The sequence below is a fragment of the Chiloscyllium plagiosum genome, unplaced genomic scaffold, assembly GCF_037043375.1.
Source record: "Chiloscyllium plagiosum isolate Xiang-an unplaced genomic scaffold, Cpla_swu_hap1 HiC_scaffold_36, whole genome shotgun sequence".
NCBI lineage: Eukaryota > Metazoa > Chordata > Chondrichthyes > Orectolobiformes > Hemiscylliidae > Chiloscyllium > Chiloscyllium plagiosum.
In genome coordinates this window covers 45,790,333-45,815,880 of record NW_028270174.1, presented here as the reverse complement: position 1 = coordinate 45,815,880, position 25,548 = coordinate 45,790,333, and the positions used below count along the sequence as shown (strand labels likewise).

The 25,548-nt window shown below is 41.8% G+C and overlaps 1 protein-coding gene across 2 annotated transcripts in view; it reads left to right on the top strand.

The window, feature by feature from the left end:
- Positions 1-7,783, top strand: part of pdgfc (platelet derived growth factor c) — a 421,124-nt gene extending 413,341 nt beyond the window's left edge. For both annotated transcript variants that reach the window (XM_043708811.2, XM_087980140.1), the window contains 2 exons: positions 4,431-4,645; positions 6,666-7,783. In XM_043708811.2, the coding sequence (XP_043564746.2) occupies positions 4,431-4,645; positions 6,666-6,782 (332 nt within the window). In that variant the 3' untranslated portion in view covers positions 6,783-7,783. The remainder of the gene's footprint in view (positions 1-4,430; positions 4,646-6,665) is intronic.
- Positions 7,784-25,548: the final 17,765 nt, after the last annotated feature.

Genomic DNA, 25,548 nt, shown 5'->3' with positions numbered 1-25,548 from the left:
TGCAGTTCTTTTTTGATTATTTTTATTCATATGACTAGGCAACAGTAATTGTTTGATACTGAAGTTAACAATCTGCTGAATGGCTTTAACTGATGTCATTATGAATGGTTAAGATGCCACCAGGGGTTGAGTTCAGTATGGAGTTCAGTATGTACATGATGGGTTGACTTAGAACATAGAACATTACAGTGCAGTACAGGCCCTTCGGCCCTCGATGTTGTGCCGACCTGTGGAACCAATCTGAAGCCTGTCTATCCTACGTTATTCCACTTTCATTCATTTATTCCATTTTCTTCCACACTGAAAATATGGATGGACAAAGACACATTTGAGCTGTTTATTTTTTGTTTTATTTGCAGGCAAATGGTTACATCCTCCTGGCCCATCTTGACAGTTGTCCAGATTTTCCATGAAGGGTTAAAACCTGGGACTTCATCATTGATGTCAGTTACCAGTTTTGTGGTTGGTGATATTTTCATTCAACCAGGAGGGATACCATTGAGAGGAGGAGCTGTTGGCCTTTGTAGGCTGTGGAATGTAGCAGCTATGGATTTTTGGATGCATGCTTTTGGTTTTACTGAGATTATGTGGGAATAAGAGTGATTTGTTAGCTGTCAGACATGGCATACTTTCAGGGGGCTCTTTTCTCTGCAGATATCAGGAAGTTCAGGTTGGGAAGCTGTATTGGTCTGATATACCTAGAAATAAACCTCATCACAACATAGACTTAGATATCTACTGACTTTATGTGGAGGCTCCTGAGCCAGGTTGACCAGCAGTATTTAGCTGCTGGATAGACAGGGTAAGTGAAACAATGCTGCCCATTAGGTGAAGAATGATGAAAGGATATTTTGACATTGGTGAGTGGTTGATCGCAGAACCAGAGATAAATTTATTTTCTGGACTTCTAGTTCTTCAGGTGGAAGTCTGAAACTACATTATTGGCAGTTTTTGCTTTTAGTCTCAATTTTTTGAAAAAGATTTCCAGAAAACATGGATCTTTGTTTCGTTGAGACATTTGCCTTATAAAAATTAATGGTTAAATAAAACATTTCGGTTAACATGCCTAAGTACAGGAGAAACAGTTGATTGGTGAGTTGTTCCTGAGACTTCCTTTTAAATGTAGTATTTAAATATGGAGGCAGTGTAGCACATTCCCATGGAATGCCTCTCCTTTCGCATAGGAACTGTAAGACACTTCTTGAGCAGGGAATGTTACTAACTGCAGGAGCTAAAACTCTGGGTTTCAGGGTTTAGGTGACAGCTGCTGTGATTATGAAACATCTGAAATGCTGAGTTTTGAGGGTAGATATGGTCAACCAACAGTTTAAGGGCATACAGAAACAGATTAAATGGGTAACTACCAGACAATCAAAGAGGACCGGGAGAATTGGACATGCATCACTTGAGTGCATCTCACTCACCAAACAATATGCAGTTCTGATTATTGGTAAAGATGGTGGTTTGCCAGGCAGAGTTCAGGGAGCTGGGAAAGAAACTCAAAAGTAGTAATCTCAAGATTACTGTTAGTGCCTTGTACTATTGAGTGTAGGAATAAGGATAGAGCAAATTAATATATAATTTAATAGATTGTACAGTTGGGAGGGTTTCAGATTCCTGGGACACTGGGGCCAGTTCTTCAATATACAAGCTGAAGGGAAATACGGAGTCATTAAAAAGGTCATGAATGGTGCAGGGTGATATGCCGTGGGAAATAGCAGGAAAGAATCTAAAGATGTTTTGTGTTCGGAAGTTGTAGGAATTACCGATAAGGGTTGGAGTACCAGTGCCCAAGAGGTTTGTACTACTCAAGGGAATCTGTTACCATGTAAACCACAGGATAATCTGCAAACAGAAACCCAATATCAGTAACATTGAGAATCACCACAACATTAATTGCTACATCCCTGGCTGTATCCCAAGTGTGGGTTTTCCAAGGCAACCATATATAGTTACAATAGGAAAGTGGCCAAAGCACTGTTTAGGAAGGCTGGAGCGTTTCTGATCTGGCTTGAGTAACCAAGCTGTGAAGTCAATTAGCTTTGTCGTCATTGTAAGTTTTCCACATTTGAAAGGTGGAAAGGATTACAGATGTGACCATCAAATTCCAGCTGAATGCAAAATAAAAAACAAAAGATGTGTGGATTGATGTAAATCAGAAACAAAAGTAGAAATTGCTAGAGAAGCTGAGCAGGTCTGGCAGTGTCTATGAAGAGAAGTCAGAGTGAATGATTCAGGTCCGGTGACTTTTCCAGCCACTCTCACGCCTCCATAGCTGAATTTTGGTTTCGGGGCAAGTCTGTCCAGTGTGGTTAATGATGCCAGTGAGGAACCCTCAGATTGGAGCTGAAGAATGGTTCAATGCTTGCCACAGCATAATTAGACTACAAGCAAACAGATATCGAGCTGCTTGAAATGAGATTCCATTGTCAGGACCATTCTTCATGAGTTCTGCTACATAGTAAAAATTTCCAGAACCGTTGTTATCTGCTGCGTTCCTCAAAACTTCCTTTAGCAGAGGGGTGCTGCTTTGCATCGTGAAGTGTTAGAGGATACTCTTTCTGTTTCTAATAAGGGGAAGGCTGAAGAAATAGGTGAGCAGCAGCTGGTGCCTGCACCTTTTGGATTGTGCACCAGGGAGGTTCATAATAAGCTCACTCAGGCGAATGAGCTGGCTACTACTCAACATTAACAGGACACATCTCCTGCACATCTCAACATACATATGACATACCACTGTTCATTGTGTAGCCTCTCTAAACCCTGTGCCTCAAACAAGGTATTGTAAAAATCTAGTTCATGGTTCATAGTAATATTTTAGGAAAACTATTTATTTCTGGGAAGATTATTTTTGCTAAGGTAAGGTAATTAGAATTCTGTGCTTTAGTAGTCACCAGAACCCCTCAAAAAACAGCAGTTCTGAAAGTTATCCATGTTTGTTTAATACTCTCAGAATAGAAGACAAGGAACTATAAAATATCCGAGGTTGCAACCTTCCAAAGCTATCAGCTTATTGGTTCACTTTCTTCACTCAAGGCTGAAGTCACTGAAGATACAAGGTGCAGGTCTAGTCTTGATTCTGGATTGTCCTTTCCATGTATTTCTAGCTTGGAGCTGGAACCTGCAGTTGTGGACTGCATGAAGGTTTCTCTCAACTGCAGGCTAAAAATACTCAGAGACATTGGAACTACTGCAGACAGGTGTGGCTGGTTTTTCAAAACGAGACTATGAATAACTGACACCAAGGCCTTACTGCCTTGCACTTGCGCCTACTTTGCACCATGCCTCTATCATACCAGTTATCCAGCTGCCATGTGATCATATTCAGCTTGTATCTCCCACCCAATTGGAAAGACCACTCATGTTCAGTGATTCACCCTGTGCTGACCTTGTCTCTTTACATTCCTTTAAAATCTTCATCTTGGAACAGCTGCTAACTGAATGGAAGTTCATGCGATCATACATCCTCAGTACTCTTGTGGAGTACTCTTCTACCTGCTTCGACCTGACCAGGCACCAGTACTTTGTACACCCAAAAGCATACTGGCAGTGGAGAAAAACTGATGTGTGAGGACATGGATGGGAGGCAAAACAGGAATTCCATGAGAGCAATGTCCAGCTTCCCCTTGCTGCTGTAATTTCAGGGTGAGATGATGATGAAGTTATAAAGGGCTTAGCATCACCCTGGATGGCTTTTTTGTTCCAAAAATGCCTCAGATCCGCTTGTTTTAATAGACCACCAGATAGAGTCAATGCCCTAGAACATTGCAAACAATCCACAGTGTAAATCATATGATTTCCATTCTCTCAATAATTGAATATGTGTAAAAATGTTTCTTAAAAACATATACGCCTAATGATACCAAATAAGCTTGAAAAACAAAGTGCCCCACTATGAGTGCTTCATTTTCTTCAGAAGATGGGATAAAATGCATCAAACCACAAATATAAACCTTAAGTAAAAATTGATACAAACCTATATAGATTCCAACTTCAAGTAGCTGCACATGAAAGGAAAAGCTAGTTAATTAATTGTTTTGTAGCTAAAATAGTAACTGGATTATTTATCAGTTAAATTATAGATGTATAAATTTAACAGACTACAAAAAAAATCCTTTCAGAACTTTCTGGTTTTTCTCAGCAGATTATACAAAGCAACACCTTAAACTTCACAATACATCTTTTTAAACAGAATTAATAGCACAGAAACAAACCATTTGATCTAACAGAGCCATGGTAGTATTTATACATCACATAAGTCTCCTCCACATTAACATGCTTCTACTTCTTTTTCCCCTCATAAACCTGAAATGGCAACTCTACATGACCAGATGTTTTTTGAGGTAGAAAATTAATGGTCAAAGCATGTGCAACACTCAGACATTGTACCATAACCTTGTGATCTTAATCTAATGTTCTTGTTAATGCAGTTGATCTGAACTTGCTGAAAGAAGAGGTGAAGCTGTACAGCTGCACACCACGCAACATATCAGTGTCTCTGAGAGAGGAACTCAAACGGACAGATACCATCTACTGGCCAGGGTGTCTACTGGTAAAACGCTGTGGGGGAAATTGTGCCTGCTGCTCCCTTGGCTGCCAAGATTGTCAATGTGTTCCTATCAAAGTGTCAAAAAAATACCATGAGGTATCTGGTAGCTTCTTCAATGATTTTTCTTTTAAACTTTTACTGTAATAATCAAATGCTATCAACAAACGTTTTCTTTGTTGGGAAAGAAGTGTTGGAGTGTAAACTTTAGTAAGACAGGATATATTTTAATCCTCAGACCCTGTGTGTGGGTATCCAAAGACTTACCCGAAAGAACTTATTATCTCATAAAGTATGGTTGCAAATTTAACCCAGTAACTTTCCAACAGGTTTTTACAAGGAGAAAGAGAAGTCATTGTCTGATTAATCTGAATTCATGGGCTTTTGGCAGATTCCAACACCTCAAGTTGTCATACTCCATAATATATTACTGAATAAAGGAAAAGTGCAAAGAAAATAGCATATTATACTTGTTACATGACACCAGGTTATCGTCCAATAGGTAAATAAACCGGTTGGACTATAACCTGGTATCGTATGATTTTTAACTTTGTCCATCCCAGTCCAACATCAGCACCTCCACATCATATTATAATTGGAATAGTTTAAAGTTGTACAATTCCCATGCATTAAAAAAACACAGAATAGCACAAATGCTGAAAATCTGGAATTAAAAACATAATAACTGGATATGAATTTCAGGCTCAGAATCTATGTAGGGAAAGGAGTAGAGTTAATATTTCAGGTTTGAGACTTTCATCAGAACTAGGAATCATTAGAGGTGTCAAAATCAATGCATTGATTTAGATTACTTACAGTGTGGAAACAGGCCCTTCGGCCCAACTGACCCACCAAAGCGCACCCACTCAGACCCATTCCCCTACATTTACCCCTTCACCTAACACTACGGGCAATTTAGCATGGCCAATTCACCTAACCTGCACATTTTTGGACTGTGGGAGGAAACCGGAGCACCCGGAGGAAACCCACACAGACACGGGGAGAATGTGCAAACTCCACACAGTCGCCTGAGGCGGGAATTGAACCCGGGTCTCTGGCGCTGTGAGGCAGCAGTGCTAACCACTTTATTTGTACGTTCATTGCATGCCACAATGTTTTCGAAAATAATTCAATGGCAATGATATTTTTCAGATCAAATAAGGTTGGGCAGGTGGCAGAGGCTGGGGAAATTTACAATGGGACCAAAACAAGAAAGAGAAAAAAGTGCAATAGAATGGAACTGGAGATAAGGTCAGGAGTAGGAGTGAGAGGACAGGAATCCCAAAGGAGATGGAAAAGAGAATCAAAGGTACCTTTCTGTAATGCAGTTTCCTTGCTAAACATTCCACATTCCTGAAGAAGGGCTCATGCCCGAAACGTCGATTCTCCTGCTCCTTGGATGCTACCTGACCTGCTGCGCTTTTCCAGCAACACATTTTCAGCTTCCACATTCAGTGCCAAGTTTGGGATTCAAAACCAATGTGCCAACACTTTTGCCATTGGCTGTTATTTGTTGAATGCTATATTCCAAATGGCTGTGAGAATAAGGAGATCAATGGATAAAAGATCCGTCATGAATTGCTAATGTTTTATTTCTTTATGAGATGTCGGCATGAGATTCAACATGTTGACATTTATTTTCCAGCCATTATTCTTCTCAAACACAATACAAGTGATGAAGTCATAAGTGTGTAATATTCATGTGGAATACTCAGCTGCGAACACAAAATTGCATCATCTTTTGTCAATTTAGTATCCAATTACTTAAAAATGAGATTTTCTTTAGTTGCTGATTTTATGATATTGATATTCTTCTTTAGAGTTCTAGCTGACATATGCATATCACTGCCATAATATGCTGTTTGAATTTCAAGAAGCCCAAGTAAGAATTTGGATGATGTCGCACTGATGTCAAGGTCACTTATTTTATAAAGACAGCTTTACAAGAGAGATTTATTGTATGGACAGAATCCCCAATGATGTATTTGGACATATTGTTTGTATTTTAGTGTGTTAGTAATGGAAGATTCAAAGTATCTGGTATAATCTATTTAGTGACAGGAATAAAGCTCCTTCATCTTTCATGCTGTTTTAACTTAATGGCTTAAACTTTTTTCAGGTTCTTCAACTACGATATAGAAGTCCTGGGAAACCATTGCAGAAATCCCTGGCAGATGTGGGATTGGAGCACCATGAAGAATGTGGCTGTGTGTGTAAAGGAAAAACAGAAGGTTAAGCTAGTTTGCCCTTTTACCTTTCAAAGACTTGAAGCATTGAAAAATGGGGCCTGTGTGCATTATCTTGTTCAGAGATCACACTCATCTCAGTTTTCGACTTTCCACTTTCTAGCTTTTTGGTGGACTTTGGTGTAGACGTGTAGCTCTCCTGCCTATAAATGGACCTGAAAAGTATGAAACAGGGGACGAGCTCCATTCCCAAAAAGGTTTGGATATCTAGATGACGGCAAAGAAAATAGCTCATGCATTGAACTCTGGGTTCCCTTTCTTTCTCACCTGTGGAAGGATATAAATATTACTTAATTTACTGTTCCAGTTCTGAACCAAGTAAAATTGCAGAAAATAGTTTTCAAGAGAAAGGACTACTTCTGGAATCAACTACTGCTTACCACCATAAGTGTTGTGACTTGCAGTATTCCTCGCCATATGGCTGAAAACTTCCAAGAAAATCTGCTTATATTGTGCTGCTTGTCCTCATGTGATATCACTTCCTTTGTGCATCATTTTCTTCCATACACAATTTTTAAAGAGAAATCTGCATGTTTATCTGCAATTTCTGCTACGATATCCTAGCAAATGTGTCACAGTGACAATATACTGGAGAGATACAGAATTTGAGGAGAGTAAGGACTTACCAGACTTTTCTGAGGGCATTGCCTGAAGTTGTGTACATTTTTTTATATCTTCTCATTTAGGCTAATATGACTAAAGCTTTTTTTTTTGTATTACATTAAATGTATCTATTTTGTACCAAACCTATTTAAGAATTTAGCTTTTGCATTGTCTGAGATGACTCATGATTTACAACACTTTAAACAAAAGGGAAATGGGTAGGTGTGATCAAAAGCACAGTCATATCATTGCACTGTCAGTGTTGGTGCTTTGTGTAATGTACTGTATATATCTTTTTCTACAGTAGCCACTATTTCAAAGGTCGAATTAACCAGAACGTCTACTTAATTGTCTACTTTGTTCATAAAATAGTTGTACCTGTATCTTAGTTTGACTCGGTCCTTTCTCTTTTTCAATACAATGTCATAAGGTAAAGAATATATAGTTTATGGGCAACTTGTATCTACGCAGACTTTCATTGGTGAATTTACTAACTGAGCTAGTAAGTGCAAGATGTTCTAACTAGAGCAGCTGCATTATTAAAGGCTTCGCTACAAAAAAAGCTAGTTTTCCAGAAAGTTAGTCTTTCTCAATTGAAAATATTTGTTAAAAATATCTGAAAAAAAAAACACGTTGGTTACATATTTGTATTTATTTAATTTTAAATGAAATGTTAAAAACTCACTTGTGCCTATAAATGAGTTAATGTAACAGCAGCTAAATCTATAAAGGTTACAAATATTTCTATACCAGTTATCTTTTATCTTTAACCACAAGATACTCCATTAACTGCAGTTAATTTGAGTCACTGTGCCACCCCTGATTTTTAAAAATCTTGCCAATTATGTGTTTAGTTGTCCCATATCAAGTTGACATTCACTGCCAATTATTATAGTGCATTATATGTACTATTAAATGTACTGGATTGTTTGGTGCATGGGTGCTGAGTTCATACCCATTCAATTCACGCCAAAGGAACCTCAGAAGACAATATATAATAAAAAGGGTCAACGCACATCTGTCCTGTATTAGCCCATAGTTATTTGTAAAATAGTACGTCAGTCAAAAGCAAACAGTGCAATCATCACATATTGCTGATTTATGCAATGGCAAGATTAGATTCTCAAATACAATTTGATGTGGCTTCCTTGGAGTATTTCTTTAAATATCTTTGTTATTTATTTTAAAAAGGGTCAACCAGCTAGGATTTGAATTTTCAACTTGTGTGACACTTAACTAGGTATCACTGATTTCTGTGGCTGTTGGATGATTACCAGCTGACCTTGAAATCCCAAGTTAGAACAGCTAATGTGAAGTGAACTTCCATGAAGTTTAAAGAGATTATTCAGTTATTATGATACAATACATTTATTTTGTTTCACAGGTGTTATTTCTTTGGGATGAAGGGCCTGTTTCCTTGCTATATACCTCCAAGAGAATACAAGAAAGGTTAGGGTGAGAAAAATCCATTCAGTCTATCCAAGTATTGTCAGTGTACTCTTCAAGTCTTCAAGACTTTGGAAAGGACATAAAGAGTGGAGGCATTGACTTTGCTTCCAATATTATGCAAATCTGAGATGTAAAATGTTCAGTCTTTACCCATTCAAGTGCCATAGACAGCACTTCATTATCAACAACTACATGAGCAGGAAGAGTACATGTTAATATGAGTACTGATAAGTCAGGGTAATATGCAACATAATAAAAATTAATGCACTTTGACCATTACAAGGCACACAGTAATTATCTATGCTCTGGTTTACATTTCCTATCCTGTTATAAATAATGTGGCACCACAAAGACACTGATTCTGTTCAGTTTTGAGAGAGTAAGCAGGTCGTAAACATTTCAGCCATCTCTCATTAGCAATCATGAGGAAGAGAAGTCCCACACCACTGACGAAAGCAACTGAATACCAAGATTCACAGGAAGGTGGCATGTTAAAACAAACATTGAAAACCACAATAGATGAGGTACAATTTAATGAGGGAAACTAATTCACTACTAATCTTTAGATCTGACAGTAGAGGAAAAGCTGGGTTCAACATGGAGTGTTCCCTAGCTTGTGCTGTTCATGGCCAAGGCCAGAAAGTTAAGCAGTGTTTTGTTGCTCTGTAAGAAGTATCTGGTCTGATCAAAATACTAACAGTTTAGTCAGTTTTTTACTTGTTTGTTTATGGTGAGCCCTAAACTTGTTCTCAGTGTGGTTTGTCAGTAGTTTATATTAAAAATGTCAAAAGGTGGAGTACTGTCCTCATCCTACTGTACTGTTCCAGTGAGGCTCAGTGTAAGCTTCAGCATTTCATAGGCTTTCAGAGTCAGCAACTGGTTCAGCAGTTTTAGAGAATAAATTCTTGTCGCTTTTTTTTCATGTTCTTGGCTTGTTCTGGTTTTCTCTTCTTTCAGATAGAAGCATATCTTCATGTAGGACGATGATTCCTCACCACAGTCACCTCAGCATAAGGTACATCAGGTAGATTGGCTACCACCACCCTCATTCCAGTAGGGATCCATAGGGCCTGATTGACCCAGTGTGGTATTGGAAACAGTCTAACAAGAAGACACTGTTGCACAAAATAAAATGTTGTTTATTGCAAGACAGCAACCAAGGTCATTGATATGATAGATATTCATTACAATGATCAGGGAGACCTCAGGAGTAGGTCTGTCTTGTTTAAGATCCAAAGTTGTTCTTCCATTCAAGTCTGTATGACATCGTTGTGCATTACTTAATACATTAGATTTAACACTTTCTAAGGCAAACATCATACTTCCTTTTTTTGTGTCTTTTCTTGCTTCTTTGGGACTGGAGGATTATTTTTTTTCCCTGTAATTCACTCCTGTCTGCCACTCTATCATAGAGCTTCTTTTATTCTTGTTCTATCCACTTCCTGCCCAAAACCTAAAACATCCCTAACTTTTTCCAGTTTTGGTGGAGGGTCACATACCTGAAACATAATGGTGAATGTTTCTATATTTTGGCAGCATCAATGTCAAGAGTTTCGTGGATGGATTTTCCTATGTGTGCCTAGGTGACTTTTCTCATACAATCTGGTCACCTCATTAGTTACAAATCTGGGCCCTATACTGCCCTTCTTTATCAGTCATGTGTTCACAGCATCGGAACTGCTCCTCACTGACAAAACTTTCCAGCAGTGAAGCTGTAGGTACAATAATTAAATCCCAGCTAAACACCAGTTCAAACACTGGAACCCAGGAATGACCATTGCAAGTGTGTTGCCCGACTGAAAAGGAGATGGCTGAGAAAGGGAAGGTGACACTCTGGTCCATGCACAGGGATCGAGAAATCTTGGTCGAGGAGGACCTTCCTCTGTTTCCAGGACTGCGATTGGAGATGACAGCAGCAGATGCTGTCAGCCTGGATGGAGAGAGCCACCTGAGTCAATGCAGTTTCCACAAAGAGAAGACATGCGCAACAATGCAGTAAGAATGCTAGTCACAATCTACTACTCCTTCTTGCCCTCTGTACATCTCACTCTACTCACTCACTCATGTAACCTTATCAATTGTCCTGTTCCTGTAACACCACTAATGCCTATTCCAGCACTTTTCTAGAGTCGTAGAGGTGTACAGCACGGAAACAGACCCTTCGGTCCAAATCATCCATGCTGACCAGATATCCTAACCTAATCTAGTCCCATTTGCCAGCACTTGGCCCATATCCCTCTAAACCCTTTCTATTCATACGCATATCCAGATGCTTTTAAATGCTGCGATTGTTCCGGCCTACACTAATTCCTCTGGTAGCTCATACCATATGCGCATCACCCTTTGCGTGAAGAAGTTGACCCTTGGGTTCCTTTTATATCTTTCCCCTCTCACTGTAAACTTATGCTCTCTCATTCTGGACTCCCCCACCACGGGGAAGACACCTTGTCTCTTTACCCCATCCATGCCCCCCATGATTTTATAAACCTCTATAAGGTCACCCCTCAGCCTCCGACACTCCAGGGAAAACAGTCCCAGCTTATTCAGCCTCTCCCTATAGCTCAAATCCTCCAACCCTTGTAAATCTTTTCTGAACCCTTTCAAGTTTCACAACATCCTTCCAATAGGAAGGAGAGCAGAATTACACACAATATTCCAACAGTGGCCTAACCAACATCCTGTACAGCCACAACATGACCTCCCAACCCCTATATTCAATACTCTGACCAATAAAGGAAAGCATACCAATAAAGGAAAGCAGTCGAGCAACACACTTGCAATGGTCATTCCTGGGTTCCAGTGTTTGTGGGCGGCACGGTGGCACAGTGGTTAGCACTGCTGCCTCACAGCGCCTGAGACCCGGGTTCAATTCCCGCCTCAGGCGACTGACTGTGTGGAGTTTGCACGTTCTCCCCGTGTCTGCGTGGGTTTCCTCCGGGTGCTCCGGTTTCCTCCCACAGTCCAAAGATGTGCAGGTCAGGTGAATTGGCCATGCTAAATTGCCCGTAGTGTTAGGTAAGGGGTAAATGTAGGGGTATGGGTGGGTTGTGCGTCAGTGTGGACTTGTTGGGCCGAAGGGCCTGTTTCCACACTGTAATGTAATCTATGCCAAATGCCTTCTTCACTATCCTATCTACGTGTGACTCTACTTTCAAGGAGCTATGAATCTGCACTCCAAGATCTCTTTATTCAGCAAACACTCCCCAGGACCTTACCATTATGTGTATAAGTCCTGCTCTGATTTGCTTTTCCAAAATGCAGTACCTCGCATTTATCTAAATTAAACTAATCTGCCACTCCTCAGTCCACTGGCTCATCTGATCAAGATCTCATTGTAATCTGAGGTAACCTTCTTCGCTGTCCACTACACCTCCAATTTTGGTGTCATCTGCTAACTATGTTCATATCCAATCATTTATATAAGTGACAAAAAGTAGTGGACCTAGCACCAATCCTTGTGGCACTCCCCTGGTCACAGACCTCCAAGCTGAAAAACAACCTTCCACCATCACCTTCTGTCATCTACCTTTGAGCCAGTTTTGTATCCAAATAGCTGGTTCTCCCTCAATTCCATGAAATTTAACCTTACTAAACAGTCTCCCATGGGGAACGTTGTTGAACACCTTATTAAGTCCATATAGATCACGTCCACTGCTCTGCCCTCCTCAATCCTTTTTGTCACTTCATCAAAAACTCAATCAAGTTCGTGAGACATGATTTCCCACGCACAAAGTCATGCTGACTATCCCTAATCAGTCCTTGCCATTCCAACTCCATGTAAATCCTGTCCCTCATCAATAAGTTCACAAAGTTCCTCCTTCCAGGAGGTAAGGAGACAAATATTGGCCACCCCCATGTTTGTCTTGGTCCTTTCAGCCCTGTTATGCAAAGTGGTAAAGGAAGGGATTGTATGAGGAGGAGGTGCTGGATGTCTAAAAATGCATAAAAGTGGATAAATCCCCAGGACCTGATCAGGTATAGCCTGGAACTCTGTTGGTACCTAGGGAAGTGATTGCTGGGCCCCTTGTTGAGATAGTTGTATGATCGATAGTCACAGATGAGGTACCAGAAGACTGGAGGTTGGTTAATGTGGTGCCACTATTTAAGAAAGGTGATAAGGAAAAGCCAAGACCAACAACCTGCCCACCACCAACATCAGGCTTTCTAGTCTATAGTTCCTTTGGTCTGCATGGTGGCTCAGTGGTTAGCACTGCTGCCTCATCAGCACCAAGGATCCGGGTTCAATTCCAGCCTCAGGTGACTGTGTGGAGTTTGCACATTCTCTCCGTGTCTGTGTGGGTTTCCTCTGGTGCTGTGGTTTCCTCCAATGGTCCAAAGATGTGCAAGGTTTTGTGAATTGGCCATGGTGAATTGTCCATATTGTTCAGGGATGTATAGGTTAGGTGCATTAGTCAGGGGAAATATAGGGTAATGGGTCTGGGTGGGATGCTCTTCGAATGGGCAGTGTGGACTTGTTGGGCTGAAGGGCCTGTTTCCATAATGTAGGAATTCTAATTCAAGTCGGATCAAGTCCTGGGGATTTATCCACTTTAAGCATTTTAAAACATCCAGCATCTCCTCCTCATCCAATGCCTTCCTTTGTCACATTGCAGAAGATCATCTTGCATAACAGGACTGAAAGGACAAATTCAGACATCAGGGTGGCCAATATTTGTCTCCTGAGCTTGGTGACGATGCACCTGTTGCACCACCATCAGATTAATTCTGTTGTTCTGCACTGCTCCCCCATTACCAATACCGAATGTATCCTGACTTTCTATTCAAACCTTTTTCCCTGTTATGTAAATAATTCCTTCTCTTAGGCAGACACATGGCATCCACATGGCCTCTGCGCTAAGAGGCCAGTACCTGACCCCATCAGCTCCTCCTTTAGCTCTGAAGTAAAAAAAATCACAGATCTCTCAGAGGATGCACTCGCAAGGTTTTCTCCTGCACCCTCCACAACCTTGGTGGCTCATTTATCTAGATTTGAATTGGGAGTGGAATCTGGTGGGTGCATCATTGGCATGTTCCTGCAGCTGGTTGAGGAAAAAATGTCCAAGCCACTAGCACTTAGTGAACCTTAAGAAACCAGGCACCTGCGCAAATCCAGGAAGAAGGCAAGATGGATACAGAACTGTCTTAATCATAGGAGACAGAGGGTATTGGTGGAAGGATGCTTTTTGAAATGGAGGGCTGTAACTAATGGTGTTCCACAGAGATCAGTGCTGGGACCGCTGCTGTTCATAGTGTACATAAATGATTTGGTGGGAAATGTCTAATTAGTAAGTTTGCAGATGATACATAGATTGGTGGTATTGCAGCTAGTGAGTAGCTGCAGCCAGAGGATATAGCAAGCATGCGCAGAAAAATGGCAGATGGAGTTTAATCTAGACAAATGTGAGGTGATGTATTTTGGATGGTCAAGTACAGGTGGAAATCCTACAGTGAAAGGCAGAACCCTTAGGAGTATTGATATGCAGAGGGATCTGGGTGTGCAAGTCCACAGATCACTGAAGGTGGCAGCGCAGGTAGGTAAGTTGGTAATAAAAGGCCTATGGCATGCTGGCCTTCATTGGAAGGGACATAGACTATAAGGAAAGACAAGTTATGCTGCAGCTCTATCGAACTTTAGTTAGGACACGCTTGGAATATTGCGTACAGTTCTGGTCACCATGCTACTGGAAGGATGCAGATGCTTTGGAGGCAGTACAGAAAAGATTTACCAGGATGTTGCCAGGTATGAAGGATTTTAATGATGAAGAAAGGTTGGATAGACTGGAGTTTATTTACACTGGAACGCAGGAGGTCGAGAGGCAAACTGTTAGAAGTTTATAAGATAGTGAATGTCTTCGATAGAGTGGAAAATATGAGGCTTTTACTAAGGGACACAGGTTCAAGATATGGGGGCATGTTTAAAAGAGTTGTGCAAGGCAAGTTTTTCACACAAAGGGTGGTGACTGCCTGGAACACACTGCGAGAGGAGGTGGTGGAAGCAGATACAATAGCAGCTTTCAAGAAGCACCTGGAGGAATACATGAATAGGAATGAAATAGAGGGATATGGATCCTATAAGTGAAGACAGTTTTAGTATGGAAGGGCAAAGTGGAAAGCAGTAGGGCCTATTCTTGTGGCTGCATTGTTCTTTGTTCTAAGAAGATGACTCCATAGTGTCAGGTTTTATAACTTTGTGCGACTGTCTGTGTATTTACACAAACAGCAGGCAGGTCTGGTAGAGACACTCAGTAAACTAGACTAAAAGTTGGAGTCCACTAACATGATCAGTGCCACATTGGCTCCAGCAAGCCTATATCTGCCATGGACAGGTTGGCATCTGCCAAAGAGTGCCAAGTTCAGCAGAACACTCAGTGGCTGCTGGAAGTGCACTCGGATCTGCTTTCTATTGCTTTAGCCATTGGTGTTCAGCATCAATGACAGGGGGACGAAGAACCTTAACTTTGCTCCAGGTGCCCCTTCCTTTCAAGGTGACAGGGTAGTGCTAGCAGGTACCCAGGTGAAGGAGGAAACAAGCAGAGTAGCTGCTTCCAACCCTTCTCTTCCACTTCTCCTCCCCCACCGTAAGAAGACACTTCAGAGATGCCGAGTGCCCAAGTTCACCCTGCCTGTGATCCCCAATGGTGTAGTAGCTGCAGCTGAGCTGAGCTGAGCCAATGTCTAGATGGGAAACATGCAGCATGTCTCCTCCCTGCACTCCACAAGCATCTCTGGGGTCATCTGCTCAAACTTTCCAGGCAAAACGTTTCCATTGCAGATCGGGCTCCCTCCACTCCGGTTGCAGACACCCTTTGGTCTGCACATAAATATAGAGGGAGAGCAGGGTCGAAGAAACCTCTCAGAGGACAAATTGGTGACACAGATGTTTCAAAAATGTTATAAATAGAATCTCAAATTTGTAACATACATCCACTTCAAATCATCACTTTAGCTGTAGGCCTGGTCCGTTGACTGCCATGTCAGAGTTGAGCAGCCTCCATGTATCTCCAAGGAGGATAGAAGTTACAACAGTGATGCATTATTTGTCTCTGGAAGCATCCTGGATTGCAATAGATTTCACACATCTTTCAAAGCTTAGGTTCATGACTACAGCAAGACTTAGCACTGAGGAGGTTACTGATTGCAAAGCTAATGTGAATGCCTTCTAAAATATTCTTGCCCATGTTCATGTTCCACACTATTGCCACTTTGGATGTGTGGCTAAATGATCATTCTGGACACAGGTTCATTCTATCTTTATGCTTTACAGGGGAGCAGCATTAATTTAAGGATGAGATTCAAACTCAGCCTCATAGTACAGCGTTCTAGTGAAAATAATGGTTTTGAGTGCAAATTCTGTAATATTAGATCTTGGATTGAAGTGTACTTAAGCATCACATGCTCATGTAGCAGTTTGTGAAATCGCAGACTTTGAAAAATGATGGTGAGTGATTAGGGTTTGCTTATAATTCTGATATTGGCCGTAGCAGAACTGATTGTGCAGCTGTCAGATACCTCATCATGATGGATACCTAAGAAGCTAACTTTTCCTTTGTGCCATGAGATGTTAGAACCCTAATATCATAATGCTGTCTCTTCTTGTACATGTTAGAGAAAATGGTGTCCTTGAAACCTGACTAGTTCTGACTAGCTTGTTGTAGCTGACATGGCATTGCTCTGTCTCTGTCTCTTGGTTAATGTCCTCATCATCTTCCTCAGAAGACTGTTGCTCCTCTCCTGGCTCTTCAGCATCAATTACATCCTGCCTTTGCCTACCGCAGTTGTGCAGGGCACAGTTTGCCAGGATTAAGTAATACATTCTATCTGAAGTATATTATAAACCGCCACAGACTGATCCAAATATTGGATTCTCATGCTGAGCAGCCATCATTTCTTCCACAATAACCCTGCTGGAAGTATGGGTTGCATTATATATTGCCTAAGCCTTGGTCAAGAGTTTCATAAAGAAGTCATCAATCATTGCTTGAGAAGGTAACCTTTGTTTCCCAGCAGCCAACCATGTATAGCATTTGGCACTTGGAGCAAGGCAGGAAATTGAAAGAAATCAGGAACGTAGGCATCATGGCAGCTTCCAAGATATCTGGCACAGATTTCTACATAAGCCATCCCCACCTTCAGAGCACAAGTCCTGCTGTAACACAAGACACCATTCTGTTAGTGTTCTGGAATATCCTCAGCCTCAGCCATTGCACTTCACTGTCTAGGGGAAATGACAGTGAGGACGGTAAATTCTAGGCCTCCTAAATCTCCTCTACATCTTGAGGACAATGTCTGCTGTGGTTTCTCCATAAGAGTGGCTATTCAGCAACTGCTGTTGGTCTGGACATTCAGATGCCCTTGTATTTCAAATCATCTGTATTGTCTTTGTATGGCTCTGGCAACAACAGCAACTGTTGCTGGTTCCATCCAGGACGGGTGGAATGAATGCATGTGGGGCATATCAGAACCAGAATAGTGATGTGATTGCTGAGCAGTTGAAGGAAATATAGATCAGGCTTTATCACAGACTGCAGTACGGTCAGACATGAAGCCATTCCAGAAGGAGGGCCATAAAATGTCTCTACATGGTCCTCTAAGACAGTGCACATTTCATCTTATACAAATACATGCAGTACAAGACACATTGTGCAAATAATGTGTGGTCTAATAACTGTGGTAGGAATACAACCATCTTGCCCTCACCACCCCCAAATCATCAAAGAAATGAAACATTGGCTAAAGTCCTATGTTCTCACATCCTGACAGTTCACTTTGAGAGAAAAGCAGCTCCATGCCCATGTATAGTTATAAGACTTTTGGAATAGAGGTATCAAAGGGTTGAATGGGAACATGGACAGCCTCAAAGCAGAAGGCTTGACAAGAACAGTGACACAAAACGTACATGAAGAGCAATGGAGGCATCTTGACTTTCAGGAGCATGAATTTGGATATTGTTCCATCTTCCACCAAATTTTTATTGTGCAAAATGGATGGAAAATAGTTTTTAGCAGATTTACAGAGAGGGCAGTCAGTTTGTTTTGCAGACTTTTGGAGAACACAACAGACACTTTTAAGGCCACCTGTAATCATTCCTGCTTCTCAGGTGACGAGAATTAATTTGTCATGATCAATGCCATGGTCAAGATTGCTTATGACCAAAGTTTGTAATATGTATTATTTGGTCAATAAATGAGCTGCACATGAAGAGTAATTTAATGGAAGATTTGAGTCTTCACTCAAATCTTAGGATGCTTGATTAATACAATTGCTCCTTCCCTCGCAAAACCCCAAGTGCACTCTGCCCCCACAAAAGAACTTATCCTGTTTTGCACCCCAGTTTCCGATCACTTCACATCTACAGTGGTCAAATCATACCTACAAACAAGTGGGACCTCTGTATTTATAAATTTGTCAATCAATTTTTATGATCCGTTCTTTTCCTCATTTATTTTATCTTGTTCTGCGCAATCCAGGGCAACTAATGCTGTGGCCATAGTAAGTAAAGAGGAACCTTGACTATCCGGCATTGGACTATCCAGCAAGATCACAAGGTCCCAATGCTTGGCTAAACTGTTATCCGGCATTCAATTATCTGGAATTTGATTAACCGAACAAAATACTCCCTATCCATGTCCTTCAGACAATCGAGGTTCCTCTGCACCAGCAAAGCAAATGACTAGTAGGAAAAATGCTTGTTAAATCTCATAAAATGCCAGGACAATGACAAAGCAAAATAAGGAGAGAGGATGAAGGATTTTGACAGTATTAGGTAACAACTTTCAAAAGCTGATTGGGGGGCAAATGTTCACAGGTAAAGGGATGACTGGAAAATGGGAAGCCTTCTAAAATTAGATAATAATAGTCCAGAGACAGTATATTTCTGTTCAGTGAAAGGAAAGACTGGTAGGAGTAGGGAATGCTGGATGACCAGAGGAATTGAGGTTTTGGTTAAGAAAAAGAATGAAACATATGTCAGGTACAGACAGCACAGATCGAGTGTATCCTGAGAAGAGTATTGGGCGGCACGGTGGCACAGTGGTTAGCACTGCTGCCTCACAGCGCCAGAGACCCGGGTTCAATTCCCACCTCAGGCGACTGACTGTGTGGAGTTTGCACGTTCTCCCCGTGTCTGCATGGGTTTCCTCCGGGTGCTCCGGTTTCCTCCCACAGTCCAAAGATGTGCGGGTCAGGTGAATTGGCCATGCTAAATTGCCTGTAGTGTTAGGTTAGGGGTATGGGTGGGTTACGCTTCGGTGGGTCGGTGTGGACTTGTTGGGTCAAAGGGCCTGTTTCCACACTGTAAAGTAATCTAAAGTATAAAGGCAGTAGGAGTATACTTAAGAGGGAAGTCAGGAGGACAAAAAGAGGACATGAGCTAGCTTTGGCAAATAGGGTTAAGGAGAATCCAAAGAGATTTTATAAATACATTAAGGACAAAAGGGTAACTAGGAAGAGAATAGGGCCCATCAAAGATCAGCAAGGCGGCCTTTGTGTGGAGCAGTAGGAGATGGGGAAGATACTGAAGGAGTATTTTGCATCGGTGTTTACAATGGAGAAAGTCATGGAAGATAGAGAATGTGGGGAAATAGATGGTAACATCTTGAAAAATGTCCATATGACAGAGGAGGTGGCACTGGATGTCTTGAAACACAGAAATGGATAGATCCCCAGGACCTGATCAGGTGTACCTTTGATCTCTATGGGAAGCTAGGGAAGTGATTGCTCAGCCTCTTACTGAGATATTTGTATCGATAGTCACAGGTGAAATGCCGGTAGACTGGAGGTTGGTTAATGTTGTGCTACTATTTAAGAAAGGTGGTGAGGAAAAGCCAGGGAACTATAGACCAGTGAGCCTGACCTCAGTGGTGGGCAAGTTGTTGGAGGGAATCCTGAGGGACAGGATGTACATGTATTTGGAAAGGCAAGGACTGATTAGGGATAGTCAGCATGGTTTTGTGCTTGGGAAATCACGTCTCACAAACTTGATTGTGTTTTTTGAAGTAACAAAGAGGATTGATGAGGGCAGAGTGGTTGACATGATCTATATAGACTTCAGTAAGACATTCGACAAGGTTCCTCATGGGAGACTGGTTAGCAAGGTCAGATCACATGGAATACAGGGAGCGCTAGCCATTTGGATACAGAACTGGCTTGAAGGAAGAAGACAGAGGATAGTGGTGGAGGGATGTTTTCAGACTAGAGGTCTGTGACCAGTGGTGTGCCACAAGTTTCAGTGCTGGGTCTACTGCTTTTCATCATTTATATAAATGATTTTGATGTGAACATTGCAGACATAGTTAATAAGTTTGCAGATGACACCAAAATTGGAGGTGTAGTGGACAATGAAGAAGGTTACCTTCACTTAGAACTGGATCTTGATCAGATGGGCCAATGGGCTGTGAAGTAGCAGATGTAGTTTAATTTAGATAAATGCGAGGCACTGCATTTTGAGAAAGCAAATCAAAGCAGGAATTATACATTTAATGTAAGGTCCTGGGGAGTGTTGCTGAACAACGAGACCTTGGAGTGCAGGTTCATTGTTCCTTGAAAGCAGAGTCGCAGATAGATAGTGTAGTGAAGAAGGTGTTTGGTACGCTTTCCTTTATTGGTCAGAGTATTGAGTACAGGAGTTGGGAGGTCATGTTTCGGCTGTACAGGACATTGGTTCGGCCACTTTTTGAATGTTGCATGCAATTCTGGTCTCCTTCCTATTGGAAGGATGTTGTGAAACTTGAAAGGGTTCAGAAAATATTTACAAGGATATTGCCAGGGATGGAGGATTTGAGCTATAGGGAAAAGATGAATAGGCTGAAGCTGTTTTCCCTGGCATGTCCGAGGCTGAGGGGTGACCTTGTAAAGGTTTATAAAATCATGAAGGGCATGGATAGGATAAAAAGGCAAGGTCTTTTCCCTGGGATCAAGGAGTCCAGAACTAGAGGGCATAGGTTTAGGGAAAGAAATAAAATGGAACAAATGGGTCAACCTTTATATGCAGAGGGTGGAACATGTATGGAATGAGCTGCCAGAAGAAGTGATGGAGGCTGGTACAATTACAGCATTTAAAAGGCATTTGGATGAATATATGCATAGGAAGGATTTAGTAGGATTTGGGCAAATGTAACTAGATTATGTTGGGATATCTGGTCAGCATGGATGAGTGGACCGATGGGTCTGTTTCCATGCTGTACATCTCAATGACTCTAATTAGATTAGATTACATTACAGTATGGAAACAGGCCCTTCGGCCCAACAAGTCCACACCGACCCGCCGAAGCGCAACCCACCCATACCCCTATACCTAACACTACGGGCAATTTAGCATGGCCAATTCACCTGACCTGCACATCTTTGGACTGTGGGAGGAAACCGGAGCACCCGGAGGAAACCCACGCAGACACGGGGAGAACGTGCAAACTCCACACAGTCAGTCGCCTGAGTCGGGAATTGAACCCGGGTCTCTGGCGCTGCGAGGCAGCAATGCTAACCACTGTGCCACCGTGCCGCCCGTATGACTCTATGGCTCTATCACTTGTGTATTATATTCAGAAAATCAGTACAGAAAATAACCCTCCTGATCTTGGTGAGAGAACACTATTCCACAGAGATTACCTCAAAAACACTTTGAATCAGCAGAAAGCAGAAGATAGGCAATCTTCACTTTTCTTGTAAGGCTTAATTGAAATGTTTGCAAGAATTTTTTTGATTTGATGCTGGTTACAATCTGTGAATGTTGGTAGTTTTTATGCAGTAAGGTTCTCACGTCCACTTGTTGCTGCAGTCATCCACGCACAAAGGCTCTTCTCTACAATGTATATTTCTCACTAAGGATGGTGTCATTTCCTTATTTATCGTGTCAGCCTGACCTGAAAGCCATTTAGGCAGCATTTCCAGGCTTACTGTGCCTGAAATGCCATTCAGCTGTGTTTAACTGTGATTCTTCCATCTATATTCATGCTGCATGCAGTTGAAGTTTCTTCAAGAATTTTGCTTAAAATATTTCTAATGTATCTCCACTTTCCAGTTTAGTATGTTTCATGCATGTTAATAAAAATCCCTTAATTAACAACAATTAATGGTAGATAGTGACACTATTCTATAAGGTGCCCAATCCATCTTTATGCATTTGCCTTAACATGAGTATGCATGCATGTGTATTTGAGTTGCATTTGGAAAATATCATACATTGTCTGATTAATCAGAAAGTGATAAACTATTGGATAGTAGTTAAGACTTTTGAGATGAATTTATTTAATGACAGCAGGCATGATGGACTGAATGGTCTCCTTCAGTACTCTACCATTTCTGTGAATCTGTGATAGGTTGAGTACAGTGAGTGGCGGGAAAGAGTATGGCATTCCAACTCAATTTCCTACAGGTCTCCACTTTTCCTCATACAAGGTGAGGAAAACCATCCTAGCAGTGGTTTAAATTACCTCTTTCATGTTGACTTGCATAATTTCTCCAGAGTACCTGTCTCTTATCAGAAACAAAAACAGAAATTACTGGAAAATCTCAGCATTCTGTGCAGAGAAATCAGAGTTAATATTTTGCGTCAAATGACCATCCCTCAGAACTCAATGCAGCTGGGAAAGTTCGGTTTATATGCAGAAAATAGGGCAGGGGGTGGGGGGAATAAGGAGTAAACAACAGGTGGAGACAGATCCCAAAGAGAGAGTAGAACAATTGGACAGAGAAAGGACTGGATAACAATCTGGCTAGGTGAGTGAATAATTGTTAATTGGGACAGTCAGTGGCTAACAATGAGTTGTGTGTAATAGCAGACTATGTGATAACAAGGCCTGATGTGTCGGGGTAGAGGCAAGGACATGGGAGAATTTGAGCCCTATTGAACTCAATATTGAGTCCAGAAGGCTGCAGGATCCCCAAGCAGAAAATGAAATCTGTTCTTCCAGCTTGCACTGAGCTTCACTGAAGCACTGCAGCAAGCCCAAGACGGAGACATTGCCTAGGGAACAGAGTGGTCTCTTAAAGTGATAGGCAACTGGAAGCTCAGGGGTTTTGTTTTTGCAAGCAGAAAATAGATGTTCTGCGAAGCAGTCACCCAGTCTGCACTTTGTTTCCCCAGTGTAGAGGAGACCACATTGTGAGCAGCAAATGCAGTAAATTAGATTGTGAGAAGTGCAGGTAACATGCTGATTCACCTGGAAGAATTGTTTGGGGCTTGGATACCGAGAAGGGAGGAAGTAATTGGGCAGGTGTTACACCTTTGGCGGTTGCCAAAGGAATATGCTGTGAGCCTGTGGAAAGGGTATTGGGAGTTAAGTAAGAGTGGACCAGGATGTCCCAGAGGGAACGGTCTCTGTGGAAGGCAGACAAGGAAGAGGAAGGGAATATGTGTCAGCTGGTGGCATGTCGCTGGAGGTGGCAGAAGTAGTGGCTGATGATCCTCTGGATGTGGATGCTGGTGAAACAGTAGGTAAGGACAAGGGGAACGCTATTGCTGTTGTGGGAGGGTAGAGAGGGCATGAGGGCCGCAGTGCAGGAGATGGATCAGACCTGGTTGAGAGCCCTGTCAACAACGGTCCTGGAAAATCCCCAGTTGAAGAAGAGGATAGACATTTCGGAGGCTCCTTTGTTGAAGTTAGCTTCATTAAAACAGATGTGACATGGACGGAGGAACTGGGAGAATGGAATAAAGTCTTTACAGGATACAAGGTGCGAGGATGGATGGTCACAGTAACTGTGGGAGTCAATTGGTTTACAGTGGATATTGGTGGCCAGCCATTCCCCAGAAATGGAGTCGATGGTAGTCATGATTTGAAGGTGCCAGTGTTGGACTGGGGTGGACAAAATTTAAAATCTCACAACACCAGGTTATAGTTCAGCAGGTTTATTTGGAAGCACTAGCTTTTGTGGTGCTGCCTCTTCATCAGAAAAATGACCACAAGATGCAGAATTCATAGGAAAAGGCTTACAGTGTCATGGAGCTGTAACAAATTTAGATTCATCTTTTAGAATAGGATATGCTAGTTTCAGTTCTTTAATATATAAATCCCAGAACTCCTTTGCAGTTACATTCTCAAGATAACTTCAGCTTTTCTAACAACAGGTGCCATCTCAGCTCAAACAATATAGTAAAGGTGTGAGGTTAAAGTCTGTCTATGTCCCAATGTTTATGGAACATCAACACCATCAGGTCATTATGCCAACCACAGTCACCAACCCAATTTCATCTGATGATCTCCCTGCCCTCCCTCAATTGCCTCCAAGCTCAAAGTATCCCAATCACCTCACAGCTTGCTTCTACCTCCTTTCCAAAATCCAAAAACAGTATGCCCAGACAGAAATATTGTTTCAACCTGCTCCTGCCCCAGAGAACTTATCTCTTCCTACCTTGACTCAGTCCTTTCCCCTCTGACACAATCCCTGCCCACTTACATCTGTGATCCCTCTAACACTTTATAGCAGTTTCAGAATTTCCAGTTTCTGGGGTCCAGTCACCTTCTCTTTACAATCCCATCACCCATTAGGATGGTCTCAGGGCTCGCCACACTTTCCTGAAAAAAAACACTCTCTTGCAGCTGGCTGAGCTCGTCCTCACCCTGAACAACTTCTCTTTCAACTCCTCTCATTTTCTTCAGGCTAGAGGCGTGGCTGTGGTACCTGCATGCACCTCAGTTATGCCTGTTTCTTCGTGGGGTACATAGAACATTCCTCATTGCAGTCCTATTCCGGCCTTCACCCACACCTCTTTCTCCAAAATATTGAGATAGTAGTGCTTCCCTCTCCTGTCCAGAATTAGTAAAGTTTATCGATTTCGCTTCCAATTTCCACTCTGTCTTCACTTTCACCAAATCCCTCAGACTCCTCCCTTCCCTTCTTTGATATATCTGTTTCCATTTCTGGGTTAAAAATAGCACAACACCAGATTATAGTCCAGCAGGTTTATTTGGAAGCATTGGCTTTTGAGGCACTGCCTCTTCATCAGGTGGTTGTGGAACGTGACCATAAGACGCAGAATTCATAGGAAAAGGCTTACAGTGTCATGGAGCTCTAATGATATAGTAAAGAAACTTACATTAAGTCCTTAAGCTTTTAGAATGGGATATGTTAGTTTTGGTTCTTTAATATATAAATCCCAGAACTCTTTTTAAGTTACATTCTCAAAATAACTTCAGCTTTTCTAACGATAGGTGCCATCGCAGCTTAGACAATGCATAAAAGCTGTGAGGTTAAAGTTTGTCTGTGTCCCAGTGTTGAGTCAGATTGGTCCTATTTCTAAAGTAGGAATCTTACATGGATTTATGCAGTTTTTGAGCAAAATAAAATATAATTCTGCAAATACAAATTCACCCCATAAACTTATATGTGTGTGAATACAGGAGAGATAGAGTGAGTGTGTGCACATGTGAAAGAGTGTATGTAAATGTGTGTGTGAAAGCTTGATCAAGTATGTGTGTGAGTGAGTGTGATGGGTTTCAGCCCTGTGAGAGGGTGCGTGCGCAGGTTACATGTGTGTGTGTGTGAGGGGAGAGAGAGGGGGAAGGGTGAGGAAGAGAGAGAATGGGGGGAGAAGAGAATAGAAGAGAGAGGAGAAGAGAGAGATGCAGTGGGGTCACCAGTAGTGTGATATGAACCGAAGATCCTAATTGAGGCCATCTCCATGGGCACCGAACCTGGCTCTCAGCCTCTGCACAGCCACTTTGTGTTGTTGCTTACGTTGTCCCGAAGCCCGCCTTGGAGGATGGT